The sequence below is a fragment of the Petromyzon marinus genome, chromosome 58 (assembly GCF_048934315.1).
Source record: "Petromyzon marinus isolate PM22_M1 ecotype Great Lakes invasive population chromosome 58, UKy_Petmar_22M1.pri1.0, whole genome shotgun sequence".
NCBI classification, from domain to species: Eukaryota; Metazoa; Chordata; class Hyperoartia; order Petromyzontiformes; family Petromyzontidae; genus Petromyzon; species Petromyzon marinus.
In genome coordinates this window covers 1750202-1769259 of record NC_133724.1, presented here as the reverse complement: position 1 = coordinate 1769259, position 19058 = coordinate 1750202, and the positions used below count along the sequence as shown (strand labels likewise).

Below are 19058 nucleotides of genomic sequence, written 5' to 3'. Positions count from 1 at the left end.
GCCATGAGCCGGGAAATTGAGCGAACCCCGATGTCTGCGGCTAAGGGGAGGGAGCTTCGGCGGGCATGTGTGCGCTAGCGTGATCCACCAACCCTAGCTGCTGCCTCCGCGCGGGCCGGCCTACCGACTGGCCGCGTGCAGCACAGCCACCAACTTCAGGTCATTGTTGTTGCTGCTGCTGCTGCTACTGTTGCTGCTGCTGCTGCTACTGTTGCTGCTGCTGCTGCTACTGTTACTGTTGTTGCTGCTGCTGCTGCTACTGTTGCTGCTGTAGAAGCACCACTATCGCGAGCTGCCGAGCGACGTGCAGCAGACGCTGGGCTCCGTGCCCGACGACTTCGTCACCTACTTCACGTCACGGTTCCCGCACCTCCTCTTGCACACCTACACCGCCATGGCCGCCTGTGCCCATGAGCGCCTCTTCCACGCCTACTACCACCACGAGCACCAGCAGGACGCCGATGCCACCGCCGATGCCACCAATGCCGCCGCTCGAGCGCCACTGCTGGCGCCACCAACGGAGGCCTGAGCGGCAGCGATGCGGGGAGAGAGGCGACAGCTGCTTGTTGACGCCGCCCCGGCTGCTGCATCATGGGAGATGCAGCAGCTGTCGTTGGTGCCGCGAGCCTGGCACGGCTGGCGAAGGGTGCGGGCCAGAGGGGGAAGAGCTCACAGACGGATGGGGAAAGTGAGTGGACGGACAGGCGGCAGCATGGATGCAGGCAGTCGCATTGGAGGCCTTGGCCAGACTGCTGTGGCAAGTGGTGGGGGGCAGGGGTAGCAAGCCCAGTCCCCCTGCAGCTCTGCCCCCAACAAATGAGGATGCTGAGAGGAGTCGACCCTGCAATTATTTTGTGGCCCAAAGCGCCTCCAATAACGCCTGCGTTCCTGTGGCTGCCCTGCTGGGGGGGGGTGTGGGGGGGGTTGTGGGTGGCCCCAGACTGCTGACAGTGAAGCGCTTATTTAAATGGTGATGGTTTTGGGGATTCCTTCCTTATCTTTTGAGAAAATGAAATTGACCAAAGTTTTGAAAAGCAAAAAAAACATTTTTACAGGAAGCCACCGCCTCAATCTGCTCGTGCAGATTGTGAGGCAGTGGTGGTGCGCGTTTGTGCGCATGGGTGTATTTAACTTGATTTGTACTTCTACTGAAACCACTGTAAATAAAACTCTGCTTTTGCCTATAATGCCCCCTCTGAGTTATCTACTGCTGAGTGAGCAGCACAAGCCTGTAGGCCACGACACAGCACCACACCACTGATGACAGTCCGACGGTTCACAATGTTTAATCCGTTCCACAGAAACTACCATTAACCAAAAAACTTAATCGTAGTTCCGTTTCCACTGCCTCAGTTGAGGTCTAAACGCTCAAATGGGTGTCATCAATTGGCCGAGGGCATGGACTCTGCCCTGCTGGCAAGCTCAGATTGACAGATTGGCACCCCACATGCACAGCATAAATATGCTGTCACTCAGCATCAGTCAACACCGTGGGGGTCCCTATGGGAGGCAAAACGCCAACCGAAAAGCCGTTTAGCGGTGTCAGCCACTTAACTGACAGCCTACCCTAATGTGTGGCATTGGCCAAGATGGTTATGAACTTTCGTGAGAGACAGGAGTTGGACTCCATTCGAGCCAAGGCTCAATGCCATCTTGCTTAGCGTGAGCCAAGCTTGGGGTCATGGTCCCAGCTATACCCCCCTCCACCCCCTTCCAGGATTTTCCATTGAGGCCGAGCAACTCAATCCCAAGCCGAGCCTGGAAAGAGGCAGCCACTCCAAACGCAGCGCTTTGACAAGCCAGGCAGGAGCAGCCCCACCGTGGACAAGGAAGTGGTGGCTCTCAGGATGGGGATCATGACAAATATTCCACCTCACATGGCCCCAGGGAGAGAGCGAGTAGATTATCCTGGGACCCCCCCTGGGTTCTGTGAACATCAGCACGGTGGAGACAAAGGCAGCTAGGTGCAGGTACTGGCCACTCAACCCTCATGTTGCTGTGCCCGCGAAAAGTTAGCCCCAAGTCTGTTCAATGGATGAATGGGGATCATCGAGTGAGCGACTGGATGGTTGCTTGGGTGTGCGAGTGGGGTGAATTGATTATTGCATGGGTGATCCGAGTGGGTGAATGGATGGTTGTATGGATAGGTGAAATGACCACACTGCGGGGCAATGGAAATGGAGTGTCACAGGTGGGTAAATCGTGGGTACGTCCACCCGTCTTCACAGCGTGGACATCGTGCAAGAGCCGACCACGTGGCTCCCGAGCAGAAGCCCTAGGTTCCGCCAGCAGTGGCCCAGCTGACAGTTGCAGGGCTGCGCCTTAAAATGTTTTTTTAATTTTTTATAAACAGGCATGAACACAGACCCGGGCAAGAAAATGTAAACTCTTTATTATTAAATGTCCGTCAACGTGGCGACAGCGAGATAGAGAAAATGCGTTGAGGGAAATTGAGAGAAGAGCAGCCGCAGCAGCCGCAGCTCGTGCAGAGGGGCTGCTGGGGAGAAGTAATAACAGCTGCGCATGCGCACACAGACACACGCTCAAACACGCACACGCCTGTACAGCGCTCCCTCCGCAGCCCTATGTACAAAACCGCATGCGACGGTGGCCCACCGGTTGTGCCGCTAGAGGCCCCACAGCACCCCTCCCCCCCCCCCCGTGCACAATTTTTAAAAGAGTGATAAAAGAAGAGATCACTTTCGACAAAAAAAACAACAACTAAAAAAAACACACCACAAACCCCCCTACGGTCACCACACGGGGGGGGGGGGGGCCCCACTCTCGCACGCCACCCACCGAGTCTCCTGCACAGCACACCGAGGGCGAGGGGGGGGGTGACGACCCCTCCCCCCGGCGGCGGTGGGGCGGGGGGGGGGGGGGCACGTGGCTCAGGGCGCGGCGATCTTCCCGCGCACGGAGCCCGACCGGCTGCTCAGCATCTTCTCGGCCATGGAGCGAGCGTAGCGCAGGCGGCTCATGAGGTCGGCGCTGCAGCCGTGCTCGGCGAGCAGCGCCAGCCGCAGCGTGCGGGCGTTGCGCTTCTCGTCGATGTACGTGACGGCGCCCATCAGCGGGCACAGCATGATCTTGGCGTGGTCCTGCGGTGGGTGGGGAGGGGGGAGGTTTGTCGAGAGGTCGACGGGGAGTTTCGGCGAGAATTAAAAACGCAGCCCCTGCACGGAGATCCTCACGCAGCCGGGCCCTTCCCGAGCCCTCGTTGACCCCCGTTAGAATGACGTTCACGCGTAAGCGCCATCGGTCTTGCGGTTCCGTTCTGATGACGTGCGTGCAACGCCATCGGCACGGAATCTGAAGAGAAACTACAAATTAAAAAAAAAACATCGGACACCGGAGCCACGAGCTCTCCTCGGAAAGGAGGGTGGGGGTGGGGGGGGGAATTCGAGGCCAGATGGTCTCCCCCCCCCCACTGTCGTACAACACCTAAATAAGTCACCAGGATGGGGCAGGAGACCGAGGATAAGGGGGAGGTGGGGGGGGTGTAAAACCACTACAGACGGGGAGCCAGAATCGAAGGGGCGGATTGTAAAAAATGCCCGTTCAGGCCACCCCTTACCGTTTTAGTTTCTTGCCGTCAGCTGGGCGTTTCGGTTGTAGCTCTCTCTTCTCGTGCACCTTCCCTCTTAACCCTATCCCCCTTTCTGTGGGACCCCCCTCACCCCCCGTGGATGGTTTGGGGGCTGCTAGACTGCTTCCCCCAATCTTTGTCATCCCTGCGTTTCATAACTGGCTTGACTTATGGTTGACTGTGTGTGTGCACGCATCACAACGTGGTGTAAAATCAGGCCCGCACATTTGCCTCGATAACAAAAAATTAAGAAAATATATATATACTACATTCAGAAGAATGTATTCAAAGTAACAGACACGAAATTTTCAAAATAAAATGTATTAGATTCTAATAATTTAAAGCGAGACAAATTAAATAAAGATGCAAGTGAATGAAAAAAAAATGGAATTCTAAAATAAATGAAAAACACAATTTTGTAAAAACAAAAAAATATCTACGTAATAAAAAAAAACAACAACGCTACTATCGCTACCGAGGCTCCCACGAGGCCATGCGGGGGAGGGCGAAAGACGCCGGCCCCCCTCCCGCCGTCCCCCTGCCCCCCACCTTGAAGAAGTTGATCTGCAGCGTGCCGTTGGAGAGGTGCAGCACGATGGCGGACCGCGTGCGGAACCACGTGCGCAGGTACGGCAGGCGCGCAAGCTCGTCGCCCTCGCGCGTCGGGATGTTGGCGCCCGCCTTGAGCAGGTGCTCGCTCATGTAGCTGTGGAAGTACTTGGTGAGGGTCACCTGGCGGCACGGGGGGGGGGGGAGGGGGCGGGGCCGAGGGGTCAGCGGTGGCAGCAGGGAGAGACGGCCGCTTTGCCGGACTTCTCGCCGCACGCGGGTTAAGGAAGGAAGCTTCGCCGGCTCGGATTCCGCCGGCCTAAAGATTGCGATTCCGCGACGGATCCCGATACTCCGAGGCCCACGCCAGGTTCGTTAAAGGCGACCTCGAGGCACCCACGGCCAACGGAGACGGAGTTTCCCGCACGGGGGGCCAACAAAGGCCGGCGCGGAGCGTGAGGGGCGTGGGCGGCCAGCACCTCGCCCCAGCCACCTTTGTCTCGCCGGTGCCTGTTACGCACCGTGCCAGGGGTGGTTCACAAACCCAGAGGGGAGGGGGGAGCGGAGCAGGTTGTGGGGGGGGGGGGTGGGCAGGTACCCCACGGCGCTTACCTTCTTGGTGAGCGCCGTGGGGTACGAGTGCATGGAGAAGAAGGACTCGGTGAGGTCGCGCTCGATGTACTGGATCTGCTCCCCGTCCGGGTAGAGCAGCATGCGCGTCGAGTCGTTGAACAGCACGCCCACGCTGTTGTCGCACAGCGTGTAGCCTGCGACACGCCACGCACACGCACACACGCAAAGTTGGCGTCGACGCCAACATCGGCGCTCGCGCGCTCAACGAATGTTGAACTTCGACGGTGCTGAAATCGGGAGGCCATCGCGCGAGCGAAAGGGCCGCCGACAGGAGGCCCACGGCACAGACCCCAGGCCTGTGCTCCCCACGTCCTCCTGCATCACCCCTCCACAACCCGTGCCACTCACCCACCTCGCCCATCGGCCCACCACTTCTCTCGCCCGTGCCCGTTTAGCCCCCTCCATCCGGCCAAAGAGACGATGCTTGGGAAGCATGCGGTGGCTGGGCGTGCGGGGCTACGCCACTTGGCCAACGCACACACCACCACCACCGCTATTCGCCACTCAGCGGCGGTGATGTCACCACGGCGATTGTTCCGCACTTTAAGGCCACTTCACGTGTGTCGAACGCCCACTGGCAGGTCACGGGACAGACCCAGATGCCACGGGTCGACCGACCGAGATGACTGGCAAACACACATACAGCAACGACGACGTTTTCACCACGCAGCGCGTCCCCGTGACGCACGCGCGCACACGGCCCGTGCCCCCCACGCGTGCACACGGCCCGTGCCCCCCTACACGTGCACGGTTTACGGGCGACTCACCGAGGCCGTACTTGTCCGAGTAGTCGACCCACTTGCTCACCCAGAGCACGGGGACCGCGGCGGGGTCTTCCGCCTCGTCTGAGGGCAGAGACGCGACGGGGTGAGACGGGGCGAGACGGGACGGGGTGAGACGGGACGGGGTGAGACGGGACGGGGTGAGACGGGACGGGGTGAGACGGGACGGGGTGAGACGGGACGGGGTGAGACGGGACGGGGTGAGACGGTGTGAGACGGGACGAGACGAGACGCGACGGGGTGAGACGGGACGGGGTGAGACGGGACGGGGTGAGACGGGACGGGGTGAGACGGGACGGGGTGAGACGGGACGGGGTGAGACGGGACGGGGTGAGACGGGACGGGGTGAGACGGGACGGGGTGAGACGGGACGGGGTGAGACGGGACGGGGTGAGACGGGACGGGGTGAGACGGGACGGGGTGAGACGGGACGGGGTGAGACGGGACGGGGTGAGACGGGACGGGGTGAGACGGGGCGAGACGGGACGGGACGTGACGGGGTGAGACGGGACGAGACGGGACGGGACGTGACGGGGTGAGACGGGACGGGGTGAGACGGGACGGGGTGAGACGGGACGGGGTGAGACGGGACGGGGTGAGACGGGACGGGGTGAGACGGGACGGGGTGAGACGGGACGGGGTGAGACGGGACGGGGTGAGACGAGACGGGGTGAGACGGGACGGGGTGAGACGGGACGGGGTGAGACGGGACGGGGTGAGACGGGACGGGGTGAGACGGGACGGGGTGAGACGGGACGGGGTGAGACGGGACGGGGTGAGACGGTGTGAGACGGGACGAGACGAGACGCGACGGGGTGAGACGGGACGGGGTGAGACGGGGCGAGACGGGACGGGGCGAGACGGTGTGAGACGGGGTGAAGGGGACACTGGCGAGCGAGCGGGCGGGACGAGTCTGCTGCTCACCCTCGCGCACGAGCAGTCGTTCCGAGGGCTTGGCCTCGAGCAGGCAGCTCAGCTGAGAGAAGAGGTCCGTGAGGTAGTAGTCCGAGCTGCCCACCACGTCCGCAGCCACGTCACTGTGGGAGGGGGGGGGGAGAGTGGGTCACCACCCAAACCCCCACAAAGATCCTCCGTGTAGCCTTAACAGACTGTAGGTGAAAGTGCTGTTAGAGAGCACCACCTATGAAGGCCGGCACGGCACACCAGGGGGCGGGTGGCCAGCACCACGCCCCGCCGCCTTTGTCTCCCCGGCTGCGATGTTTGCTACATGCCGCACCCGATAATCATTTGAGGCCGAGTCGACCTAGGAGAGGCCCAGGACCGGTTCAAATATTTCACGAGTGGGAATTCAACTTTGGTCGCCGGGTTCGTAGCGCAGCGCCGCGCCCTTCGCCCGGCTTGCCCCTCCCCCGCCCCCACCCCCGTGCTCACCTGGGCCCCGGCAGCACTTCCTTCTTCTCTTCAGCCTTGCGTGGAGCCCCCGAGTCTTCTGGGGCAGGGACAGGGGTCACCAACAGCGACACGGTTAGGAGTAGGCCAAGGGGGGGGGGGGGGCAGGAGTTTGCGATAGGGCCACAGTTGTGGGCAGAGGGTCCGACACAAGGGAAGGGAAGCACGTTATGGATACGGCCTTTGAGCGTCCCATTAGGCCAGAGGTGGCGGGCGGGTTTAAAACGGACGCATTTATTATTTACACGATCTGGCCCAACAAAAACCTCCGACAGATCCTTCCCCTGCACCACCCGCGGTTAGCACGGTTGGCTACGCACGGCGTGAAACCGCTCAACCGTATGTCGGCGCATGGCGGTGCCACGCTCACCGCGCCGCGCAAACTAGCGGCTCCCACTTCCGCGACAATCGCCCACAAGCCCACCCAGGCGCTACCTCCGTACCATTATTTTGACGTTTTATTTTTTGACCAGGCAAGGTCCCCCATACGGAGCCGTGTAGCTCTTTTTTAGAAGCGACCTGGCCATCCCAAATGGTAGGTCAACGCAGTGGGCTCACGTGGAAATGTATAGCAGCCAAACGCTCTAAAAACACGTGGCGATGTCGATTCTGAAATGTGGAGGGAAAACCTGGAGGACCCGGAGAAAATTCCACGCAATCACCAGGGAGAGAGAGACGCAAACTCCAAATACACAGCTGGTGTCAGGGTCGGGATCAAACCCACGACCTCCTGCACACCAGGCGAGGTAGCTAACATCACATAGCCACCAAGGCTCCCCCCTAATCACCCACAAGCCCCCCCCACCAACCCCTCCACCGGGCGCCACACCTCCCTCACCCTTGTTGATCTCCAGCAGCGGCTTGCGATGCATCGCGGCGGTCCCAGCGACGCCAACGCCGCCGCCGCCGCCGCCGGAGATGGCGGAGATGGCGGAGACGGCGGGGGGCAGCTGCTGCGGTGCCAGCGAGAAGCGCGGCGCCATCGAGAGGCAGGTGGTGGGGAGGCGCGCCGGCAGGTAGCCCGACGTGAAGAACTCGTCCTGCAGCAGCTCCGCGATGGACGGCCGCAGCAGCGGCTCCGAGCGCAGCATGCGGGCGATGAGCGTCGTGGCCGTGGCGCTCACGGCCTGGGAGCGAGCGAACACACGCATCACCGCCGGTGAGCCCTCACGGCCGTGACACGGCGGCGGCGGCACTACGCGCGAGGCCGTCGAGCGCTCGGCGTTGTACGGCGAGCGGCACCGCGGGCGAAGGCCGGCGACGACGCGGACCGACCGTGCTAAAAATCGGAGGTGCGGGAGGAGGACAACAAACTAAAAAGAGAAAAAGGGGGTGGAGGGTGGCCAGCACCACGACGCCCGGCCGCCTCCCACAATGGCGATGTTTGCACACCGTGCCGGGTATTCATTTAAGGCAGAGTCGACCTAGTGGAGGCAAGGGACCGGTTAAGCTATTCGTCATCCGTGTTGGTGGCTGCGAACGGGGAGCGAACTCGGGTCGCTGGGTTCGTAGCGCGGCCGTTCCCCGCACGCGCCGAGCGGGAGGGCGAGTGAGCGATCACCTTGGGGATGGTGTACTCGGTGCGCTTGATGCGTGCGTACGTGTCCTTGAGCGAGCTCGTCTCAAACGGCGGCTTCCCCACCAGCAGGGTGTACCTGCAGCAGCGGGGAGGGGGGGAGGTTCAGAGTGGGTGTGGCAACGCAAGAGTCACGTGGTGTACAAGAGGCTCGAGCGGTCTCGGATTCTGTGGGCGTTGTGCTGCTCATGGACGGCGCTGCTCACATGATGCACCCGATGGACCAGATGTCCACCTCGTAGCTGTGCCCCTTCTTGATGAGCACCTCTGGGGCGATGTAGTTGGGCGTCCCGCACAGAGTCTTCTTGCGCTCGCCCTCGTACTCGATCCGCGTCGCCAGCCCAAAGTCTCCTGCGGGCGGTGGACGAGCGAGGGGCGAGCGTCCGATAAGCGAGCGACGGATGGCGAGCTAGCGATCAAACTGTAAACCTGTTTTTATTCTACCCAGGCAAGGCCCACCACGGAGTGATGTAGCTCGTTTTCAGAAGAGCGAGAGGGGGCGAGCGAGCGAGAGGGCGAGCGAGGGGGGGCGGGCGAGCGAGAGGGGCGGGCTCACTCACCGATCTTGACCTCCATGTCGTCATTGAGGAAGAGGTTGCCCAGCTTGAGGTCACGGTGGATGACCTTGTTGATGTGCAGGTACTGGCAGCCCAGGATCACGTGACGCAGGAAGTAGCGCGCCTCGGGCTCCGACAGTGCCTTGCGCCGCTTGTGCAACTCCATCAGAGACTGCGCCCCCAAAAGGAGAAAGACAATATTTAGATCTCCAGTAGCGGCACAGGGTAATAACGTTAGAACAATGAGTACAAACACGACAGGAGCGCAAAGTACACGGTAAACAAATCACCCAAACAAATACAAAACTGAACCACCCCCATCCTGCCAGGCAAAGCTCAATGGAGGTATAAAACTTATTTTCCACGAGTGACCTGGCCACAGATGATAGCTCAACAAAGTGGCCTTATCATTCGGACATTTAGGGCAGCAAAATAATCCAAATGGTCTAAACAAGGCACGGTTTCTAAATGTGGAGGGGAACTGGAGAACCCACGGGAGTGGTGGAAGGGCACAGATCACACCGCAAGGCTCTGGCTGGGGTGAAGACTCGGATTATAATCGTCACTGGTGCCGTTGTACGTGACCTTGCTGTGTGAGCCGGCGTGATCCCAGCGTGGACCACAGCGTGGACCACAGCGCGCCCTAGTGGCCAGGACCGGCCTAGTGACCAACGGGGGGGGTATCACTAAAACCGGGGGATTGCAGAACATTTTTTAAATGTACATCTATAATTTTTCACGTGCGCGATTTCCTTGCAATTTTATATCCTTTGCACCACATCCCCCCCGCCCCCCATCGTGTTTCTGCATTGTTTGTCTGTTGTTACGTTCACACCTAGCCTGGCACAGTAGGGGGTACACCAGCTGGTGGCGCATTACAAGTGGTCATCTCACGCCGGCCAACCCACGGCACATGCTGGGTCTGACCCGACAACCTGACGCCGAGCCTTCAGATACTTCACGTGGCAGCCTCAAAGTGCACCTAGCCTGGCACGGGCACCGCGGTGACCAATGGCGTTGTATTTGGCAGTGGCCGTCGACGGTTAAAGAGCTGCCGGGGAGCCTCCGCTCCATCCCGAACCAGCGGCTAGCGGACCTCGACATTGGGGACCGATTCCCGCTGGTGACGATCAATCTGAAACCGGTCCTGGGACCCCCCCCCCCTCTAGGTCGACTCGGCCTCGAACGAGCAGCCCCGGTGGGGCGGCCGCGGTGTTTGGCCACGCACCCCGACAGTCGCCGGGGTCAGGCTGACAACGGGGTGGGGGATCTTCGGGTGGGGTAAAGTGTGGCGGAGCAGCTGTGGGCGTGCTCCTTGGCGGGAGGTGACAAGTTCACGCACTCTCTGGCTCTTTCGGTAAAGTCCCGTAGTGGGTAGAAAACTAAACTAATTAAAGCACGACGTTTCGGGCGCAACACAAGTACCCCGTCGTCATCAGGCGGAAACAACCACAGCATGAAACAATTGCAAAGGGAGGGCTGCTTGTGCCACGAGGCTCTATGTCACAAGCAGCCTCCCTTTGCCCCCCCCTCCCACCTTCAGCAATTTGTTTATTGCTCTTCTTTGGTTCTTTCGGTAAAGTCACGTAGAATGAGAATAAAATAATAAATTGATAAAATAACACAATCATATTCTCACGACGTTTCGGCCACAACACAAGCGGCCTTCATCAGTCTCGTCCCTTCACCTGATGAAGGCCGCTTGTGTTGTGGCCGAAACGTCGTGAGAATATTATTGTGTTATTTTATCAATTTATTATTTTATTCTCATTCTACGTGACTTTACCGAAAGAACCAAAGAAGATGAATCCTTGCAGTCACGAAAGGTTTAAATCGAAATTTGTTTATTGCCGTGATCGTTTCCACCTGATGACGGGCACTGGGCTGCTGCGCCCGAAACGTCGCGATTTTTTTTAGTTTTCTACCTACGTGATGACTTGTACGAAAGAACCAAGAAGAGCATGGATGCCTGCAGTCACGCGAAAGCTTCAAATCTACAAGGGGCAAGTTGGTTACGAGTGGCCGAAGATGGGAATCGGCTCACAGAGAAGGGTCTCTCGGCTCTCACCGCTCCCTCCATCTCTCCTTTCTTCCAGCAGCGGTGGCGTGAACGAGGCATTGCAGGGTCCGTTCGATTTTTATTATTTTTTTAAAACGCATTTAATCACAACACCACCACCACCACAACTACCAACAACGCAAAGCCTCCCTCGCCAAGCCCTCCACGGCCGGCTGGGGGCGGGGTTTGTTGGCTAGCGCCACGCCCGGCCGCCTTTGTCTCCCCCCAGCGGCGATGTGCACACGCACCTTATACTGGTAGGAACGAAGTTGTAAACCGAGTGTACCAGCCTGCAATAGATTGTGTCCGTCCGTCCCCTTTCAATACTTTAACCAAGTGAAATCTCGTGCTGTTGGGTGTAAAATCAGCAATAGACAGCGCAGAGACTTAATATGTCTTATTGCACCCAACATTTGGAAGTAACAACGTCATAAAATTGCGCAAAATTCCAATGTTCCTACCAGCCCACCCTACAGGGAGCTGTTATTCATTTAAGGCCGAGTCTACCTAGGGGGGCGGGGGGGTGCCACCGGGAGTGACGACACCATCGCCCTAGCTCATCGTAACCGGCGTCGGTGGCCGTGAGCGGGAAATCGAACTCGTGTCCAACCACTGCACCACCGCTCCGCACAAAGACAAAGATCCCCCGTGTAGACTTACAGAATGTTGGTGGCAAGTGCCGATAGAGAGCGGCAGCACCCGATGCAGGCCGGCACTGTGGCACAACGAAGGGGTTGGGAGTGGGGCCGGAACCACGCCCGGCCGCCTTTGTCTCCCCCAGCGACGATGTTTTTTTTACACCGCACCGGCTACTCGTTTTTGAGGCCGAGTCGATCTCGGGGAGGCCCTGAACCGGTTCAGACAATGGTCACCGGTGTTGGTGGCCGTGAGCGGGAATCGAAACCTCGGGTCGCCGGGTTCGTTGCGCAGCGTGGCGCTGACCGTTACACCACCGCAAACACCACCACCACCACTACCACCATCACCCTCCCCCTCCACCACTACCATCATCACCCTCCACCACCACCATCACCCTCCACCACCACCATCATCACCCTCCACCACTATCATCACCCTCCACCACTATCATCACCCTCCCCCTCCACCACTACCATCATCCCCCTCCACCACTACCACCATCCCCCTCCACCACTACCACCACCACCCTCCACCACTACCACCACCACCCTCCACCACTACCACCACCACCCTCCATCACCATCACCCTCCACCACCCTCCACCACTACCATCACCCTCCACCACCCTCCACCACTACCATCACCCTCCACCACTACCACCACCACCCTCCACCACCACCACCATCATCACCCTCCACCACTACCACCATCACCCTCCACCACCCTCCACCACCACCACCCTCCACCAATACCACCATCACCCTCCACCAAAACCACCATCACCCTCCACCAAAACCACCATCACCCTCCACCAAAACCACCATCACCCTCCACCAAAACCACCATCACCCTCCACCAAAACCACCATCACCCTCCACCAAAACCACCATCACCCTCCACCAATACCACCATCACCCTCCACCACCATCACCCTCCACCACCATCACCCTCCACCACTACCACCATCACCCTCCACCACTACCACCATCACCCTCCACCACTACCACCATCACCCTCCACCACTACCACCATCACCCTCCACCACTACCACCATCACCCTCCACCACTACCACCATCACCCTCCACCACTACCACCCTCCACCACTACCACCATCACCCTCCACCACTACCATCATCCTCCACCACCACCGTCATCCTCCCCCTCCACCACTACCACCATCACCCTCCACCACCACCATCATCACCCTCCACCACTACCATCATCCTCCACCACCACCATCATCACCCTCCACCACTACCACCATCACCCTCCACCACCACCATCATCACCCTCCACCACTACCATCATCCTCCACCACCACTACCATCATCACCCTCCACCACCACCATCATCACCCTCCACCACCACCATCATCACCCTCCACCACTACCATCATCACCCTCCTCCTCACCCGTCGCCTGCACAGCTCCAGGATCACGTAGACGAAGTCGTCGTCCTCGAAGAAGCTGTGGAAGTTGACCACGTTGGCGTGGCCGAGCGAGCGGTGGATGGTGATCTCCATGCTCATCTTTTCCTTCTGGTGGGGCTTCATGAGCACCGTCTTGGACACGATCTTGCCCGCGAACACCTCGCCCGTGGCCACGTCCGTCATCTCGTAGCACTTGGCGAAGCCGCCCTTGCCCAGGAAGCGGCCTCGCTGGTATCGCCGCTTGGTGCCCGGGTCGTACAGCTGTTCGGGGATCTCCTTCACCACCAGCTCGGGGGGTGGCAACGCCGCCGACTTGCCACCCCCGCCCCCCGCTCCGTGCTGTGGCCGTAACACTACAGCCATGGCCGTGCCTGTTCGCGCCTCGGTCTCCACTCGATTCGTCGTTTCGCCGCTCTCGCCCGTGTACCTACGCCTAGTCCGCGTGTCTATCTCCTCGCCCGTGCGTCTCTCTACCTGCCGATCTTCCCCGTACCTCTCCTCCTCGTCTTTGTCTACTCCAGGGCACCCACTTCAAACTCCGCTTCGGTTTTGTCCCCGCCTGCCCGTGAGATAGCCGACGGAATGAGGTGGGGGTAGCTACACTCGATAGTTGCTTCGTAATTGACTTGAGAGACTATTAGTAAAGAGCTAACAATTGAAGAGATAATTACGAGAGCGCGCGCCGCGTGCCGTGACCGCTGTCGTTCACTACCGGGTTTTATTTAAACTTCGGGAGCCGTTGGTCGCCTCGCTTCTTATTGGTCGAGCTCGTCGCGGTGCACCACGGGAGAAAAAACACCCCCACCCACCCCGACTTTAAACGGACGTTACCCCGAGCGACGGGGTCCTTCGAACCCCGGGGCGCCCGAGTCGAAAATGTAATTCACCTTAAACTCTAAACGGCGTTTACTTGCACCCAAGCGGGAGGGGGGGCTTATTATAGCGCTCAATATAAATCTTGTCAATTAAAATATCATATTGGTAAACGTTGCTGTGTTTTTGCGAGGTGGTGTGGAATTTTTTTTGGTCAGGCGCTTGCCTCGGCCAACCCATTATAAAGTAGGAGGAGGGGTCCTAGCATTGCTTCACCCCTCCCCCACTCGTACCCCTCCCCACCACTCCAGCGTGGGCCCCGCCCCCTTTACGCGTGAGCCCCGCCCCCATCGTGCCCAGCCAGCCAATGGGAGCGCGCGTTGTGTTTAAAGGCCACGGCGTGCCGACCACGTGAACTTTCATTTAAACTGCGGAGCCAATCCCGCGTGGTGGGAGGCGTGGGCCTCCTAACGACAGTGGCCTCTGGCTCTGTTTAAATATCTCGCGAGTCACGTGTTTGTGTGTGAGCTCAGCGTTAAACGGAAATAAAATCAACGCGGCTTTTAAAACAACACCAACAAAAAAACCGACGTTTCGGCAAATGGCCTCTTTTTTCTTTAACACGTAGGCTTTCGCGATCAATATTATTCATAAAAAAGGTTTTTGGGTTAGATCGCGTTATTTATAAATGTTTCGTAATCCTCCACCACCCGACACGGCCAAACATAAAAAAATGTGTCACGTTTACAAAGGACAAATAATTCACTACTTTATTAAATAAATAAAATATACAATACAATTACATTTACTTATAAGGGAAACAAGTACCAATGAATAACAATTCAATGATTACCAATCTATTATATAATTACAATACCCTCCCCCTCTCCGCCTCGAATCACTGCACCTGAATGAATTAAATAATGACGTCACCCTGCTGCTGCTCTGTTTAATACCGGGAACACGTGGAGAGGGCTTTACCATACTCTTTGGTTCTATTGGGTAAAGTCACGTAGGTAAAAAATAAAATAACAAAAATCACGACGTTTCGGCCACAACACAAGCGGCCTTCATCAGGTGAAGGGATCAGGCTGTCTCGAGGACAGCGCTGGAGTGAAACACAACCACGCTCAGACCGCGGACCTTTAAGCTGTTTTTGAGGAAGGTCAGCGTCTCGATGAGCTGTGACTTCTTGTCCCGTTGTCTGTTAAAAGCTCTAACGATATACCGTATTTTATAATAATAATAATAAACAATGTCACGAAAGAACCCCTGTGTGAGCCGTATGACGGAGCCGTGGAAGTTAAATTGGACTCCCGTGATGAACTAGATATTCCACGATATAATAGGGTTTTTCCCATTTTTTTCTGGCAACAAAACTGAAACCTTTTTACAAGGATTCATGTTACTGCATTAATCACAATACCTGCACACCAAGGGACTGCCGTCCCTGCCGTCCCTTGGTGTGCAGGTATTGGTGTGGACCAATCAATTTCAAGGACAATGCATATCTTATCATAGTATGTGTTTTGTTTGCATTTTGACTGCCGGTGTTGTGGTTAATGCAGACATGAATCCTTGTAAAAAGGTTTCAGTTTTGTTGCCAGAAAAAAAGGGGAAAAACCCTATAATTATATTTTGTTACTGACAAAGGAGGTCTAATAATGTAGATATTCCACTGTTCAGAGTTGTGAAAGCAAAAAAACACGAATCACCATTTGTTACAAATAAGCCGCGCTGCAGTCGTGATGTACAGCAACACATTTAATTTTACATCACCTATAGCTGTTTTTATTAGTTTAACACAGGCTTTTTATTATTTCACCAGATAAGGCCCAATCAGCTTGTATACTGTAGCTCTGTTTCAGAAGCGACCTTGACCACAAATGATAGCTTCAACCAGTGCCGGATCAAGCTAGTGCGGGGCCTGTTATAAAGGGGCCATAAATAAAACAGTATATTAAAACATCATTTTTTCACTTGCATAGTAAAGTACCGTAATTGTATTTTTTAATTTGCTTTACAGCCAGATAATATGACAAATCGCTAACCTTAAACACCCGGTCGTTTATAAAAGTTGAATACCAGTATAGTACTATAGTAATAGAGCAAGTGCAGAATCATTGAACCGGAATTGATAGCTTGAAAGCGTTTAGCGCGGGACCCTTCAAAGTGCGGGGCCCGTAGCATTTGTAGATACTTGTGCTACTAAGATAATCCGGTACTAGCTTCAACGAAGTGGGCTTACCGCGTGTAAAAATTAAGAGCTGTCAAATACTCTGCATCGGGGGCGGGTTGAGCCAGATGATTGCGCCAGGAGTATCGTGGGATGATAAAGAGAGCTGGAGGCTGCTTTGCAGCCCCAGAGTTTTTCCTGCTTTTACCAGTTGAACTCTCCCATTCGATTATATAAGTTAAGACGTTCTATGCGCTCAATGATTATTACACACGTCCCACGTGACGCGCGCTAATCAATTAACGCTGTCTGCGACACGTTTACAAAGATCCTCCCTTATAGCCTTTAAGGACGGTTGGGACAAGTGCTGTTAGCGAGCACCTATAAAGGCGCACGAGGGGGTGGGTAGCCAACACCATGCCCAAACAGCCTTTGTCTCCCCAGTGGCGATGTTTTTACACTACGCACCAGCTACTCATTTGAGGCTGAGTCGACCTAGGGGAGGCACCAGGACCGGTTCAGATAATCGTCACTGGTGGTGTTGGCCGTGAACGAGAATCGAACTCGGGTAGCCGGATTCGTAGCGCAACGCGCTAACCGCTGCGCCACCGCTCCCCACACGTGTACATACACGCGCACACTCAACTTAACAACAATAGCAGCATTACCATAAATATATTACATCGTAACTACGCAACACATAATCAGCAGCAGGCATGAAGACCTCCCCAAGATGCTGCTATTTCTCAAGATCTGTGATGATATAAACAAAATTATTACACTACATTTTTGTTTTTTACAAGGTAAGGCCCTCAACTGAGCTATGTAGCTATTTTTTTTTATAAGCGACCCGGCCACAAATGATAGCTCAACGAAAGTGGCTTATCACGTGGGAATTCAGAGCAGCCAAATACGCGTCAAGTTGATTCTAAACGTATGTGGGGAAACCCGGAGAAATTCCACGCGACCACGGGGAGAGTGAGAAACACGCAAACTTCAAATATACAGGCGTCGTCAGGGTCCAGATCGAACCCACCACGACCTTCTGTATACCGGGTGAGGTAGTTAACATCTCCTAGCCACCTTGGCGCCTGATATGGTTCATCTTGACACGTACAGTTCTTGTTATGTATAACTCGCTACACGTTACTCATTACCTACCGCGTGTCTCAAATACCTGAGTGCCACGTAAATCCAAATTATAATAATTTACTTATTTCTCCAGCAGAGGCACACGCTGAGTCGCATAACTCTTGTTCTGGAGCATCCCGCCACTGCGTTGGGTTTTCAATTTTAAGATATTTTCAGAGAATTCACGATGCGTGTTTATTATATATATTAAATTAATATTATTATACACGTGGAAGGAAACCCCGAGCGCACGGAGCAAACCCCCCGCGCGCGTGCGAGGGGGAAACGCTACATGCCCGTACAGATGGAATTTAGTTACTTGGCTCTCCAACACACCGGCGTGCTGTACTAATATACTACACTATACACTACACTATACACTAGTGTTGTACTAGTATATTACACTATACACTACACTATACACTACTGCTGTACTAGTATACTACACTATACACTACACTATACACTAGTGTTGTACTAGTATATTACACTATACACTACACTATACACTACACTATACACTACACTATACACTAGTATCCTACACTATACACTACACTATACACTACACTATACACTAGTGTGCTGTACTAGTATACTACACTATACACTACACTATACACTAGTGTTGTACTAGTATATTACACTATACACTACACTATACACTACACTATACACTACACTATACACTAGTATCCTACACTATACACTACACAATACACTAGTGCTGTACTAGTATAGTACAATATACACTACACTATACACTAGTGCTGTACTAGTATACTACACTATACACTACACTATACACTAGTGCTGTACTAGTATACTACACTATACACTACACTATACACTACACTATACACTAGTGTTGTACTAGTATATTACACTATACACTACACTATACACTACACTATACACTACACTATACACTAGTATCCTACACTATACACTACACTATACACTACACTATACACTGGTGTGCTGTACTAGTTTCCACGTTCTCCCCGTGGTCGTGTGGATCTTTCTCCGGGCCCTTCCTGGCTTTACCCCTCCACATTTGGAATCCGCGTCACGCGTTTGGGGTCTTTGACCGCTCTAAATGCCCACGCGATGACGAGAACCCACTTGGCCGAGCTCTCATTTGTGATGGCCAGGTCGCTTCTGAATAAAATAGCTACATAGCTTCAGCGGGGCCTTCCTTACCTGGTTAAATATATATCTGTTAAAACTGTAGTTTAGTAAAGATGCTCCATGATTAAGTTGCGTCTCTACTGCGCCCTCTAGTGGGGAGGGCCCTTCCATCAGCATGGGGGCGTGAACGAGCCATTTCCGGGCCGCACCATTAACCTTTTATCGAGGGAAACGTGCGAACGTTTGCACAACGTTGCCCCAACGATGGCACGTGGTTGAATCAGTTTAATCAACTTGGGTCTTAGGGGGCGTCCATAAATGACGTCACGCGATTTTTGACCACACCCCCCCCCCTCGTCACACGGCGTCACAAAAAGTCAGACCCCCCTCCCCCTCAAATATGACGTCACAAAGCTCTGCCCCCCCCCCCCCCCCAAAAAAAACAAAATATATAAAACATGCTTCAAATCGCTTTAAACTATTGTCATTGTATTGCGTATTTAATGTGGCGCTGCACTCTGATGCTGTAGGAGAAAACAGTTATAAAAAAAGTCTATTTAATTAAGTAGAACGTGTCGTCTAT

General features: G+C 55.4%; 2 protein-coding genes across 3 annotated transcripts in view; one reads left to right on the top strand and one right to left on the bottom strand.

Moving 5' to 3' along the window:
* Positions 1-1187, top strand: part of LOC116955070 (serine/threonine-protein kinase/endoribonuclease IRE1-like) — a 42056-nt gene extending 40869 nt beyond the window's left edge. Inside the window, exon 23 of the mRNA XM_032976024.2 lies at positions 275-1187. Within this exon, the coding sequence (XP_032831915.2) occupies positions 275-529 (255 nt within the window). The 3' untranslated portion in view covers positions 530-1187. The remainder of the gene's footprint in view (positions 1-274) is intronic.
* Positions 1188-2376: 1189 nt separating this feature from the next.
* On the bottom strand, positions 2377-13973 carry PLK1 (polo like kinase 1). 2 transcript variants are annotated; one of them, XM_032976060.2, is made up of 11 exons: positions 13207-13973; positions 9100-9268; positions 8746-8890; positions 8525-8618; positions 7802-8090; positions 6946-7003; positions 6478-6590; positions 5539-5616; positions 4751-4905; positions 4139-4321; positions 2377-3101 (listed from the first exon to the last, which is right to left on the bottom strand). In XM_032976060.2, exons 1-11 carry the CDS (start codon positions 13585-13587, stop codon positions 2892-2894), a joined length of 1875 nt encoding a protein of 624 aa, XP_032831951.1. In that variant the 5' UTR covers positions 13588-13973; the 3' UTR covers positions 2377-2891. The 2 variants fall into 2 exon arrangements, with proteins under 2 accessions (XP_032831951.1, XP_032831952.1); XM_032976061.2 differs by having other exon boundaries at positions 6946-7000.
* Between the last annotated feature and the right edge of the window lie 5085 nt (positions 13974-19058).

Coding starts and splice junctions, on each gene's coding strand:
- PLK1 (XM_032976060.2), bottom strand. CDS start 13,587: ATGGCTGTAGTGTTACGGCCACAGCACGGAGCGGGGGGCGGGGGTGGC. Junction 4,906..5,538: donor CTCGGACAAGTACGGCCTCG/GTGAGTCGCCCG, acceptor GGCGTGTCGCAG/GCTACACGCTGTGCGACAAC. Junction 3,102..4,138: donor TGCAGATCAACTTCTTCAAG/GTGGGGGGCAGG, acceptor CACCCACCGCAG/GACCACGCCAAGATCATGCT.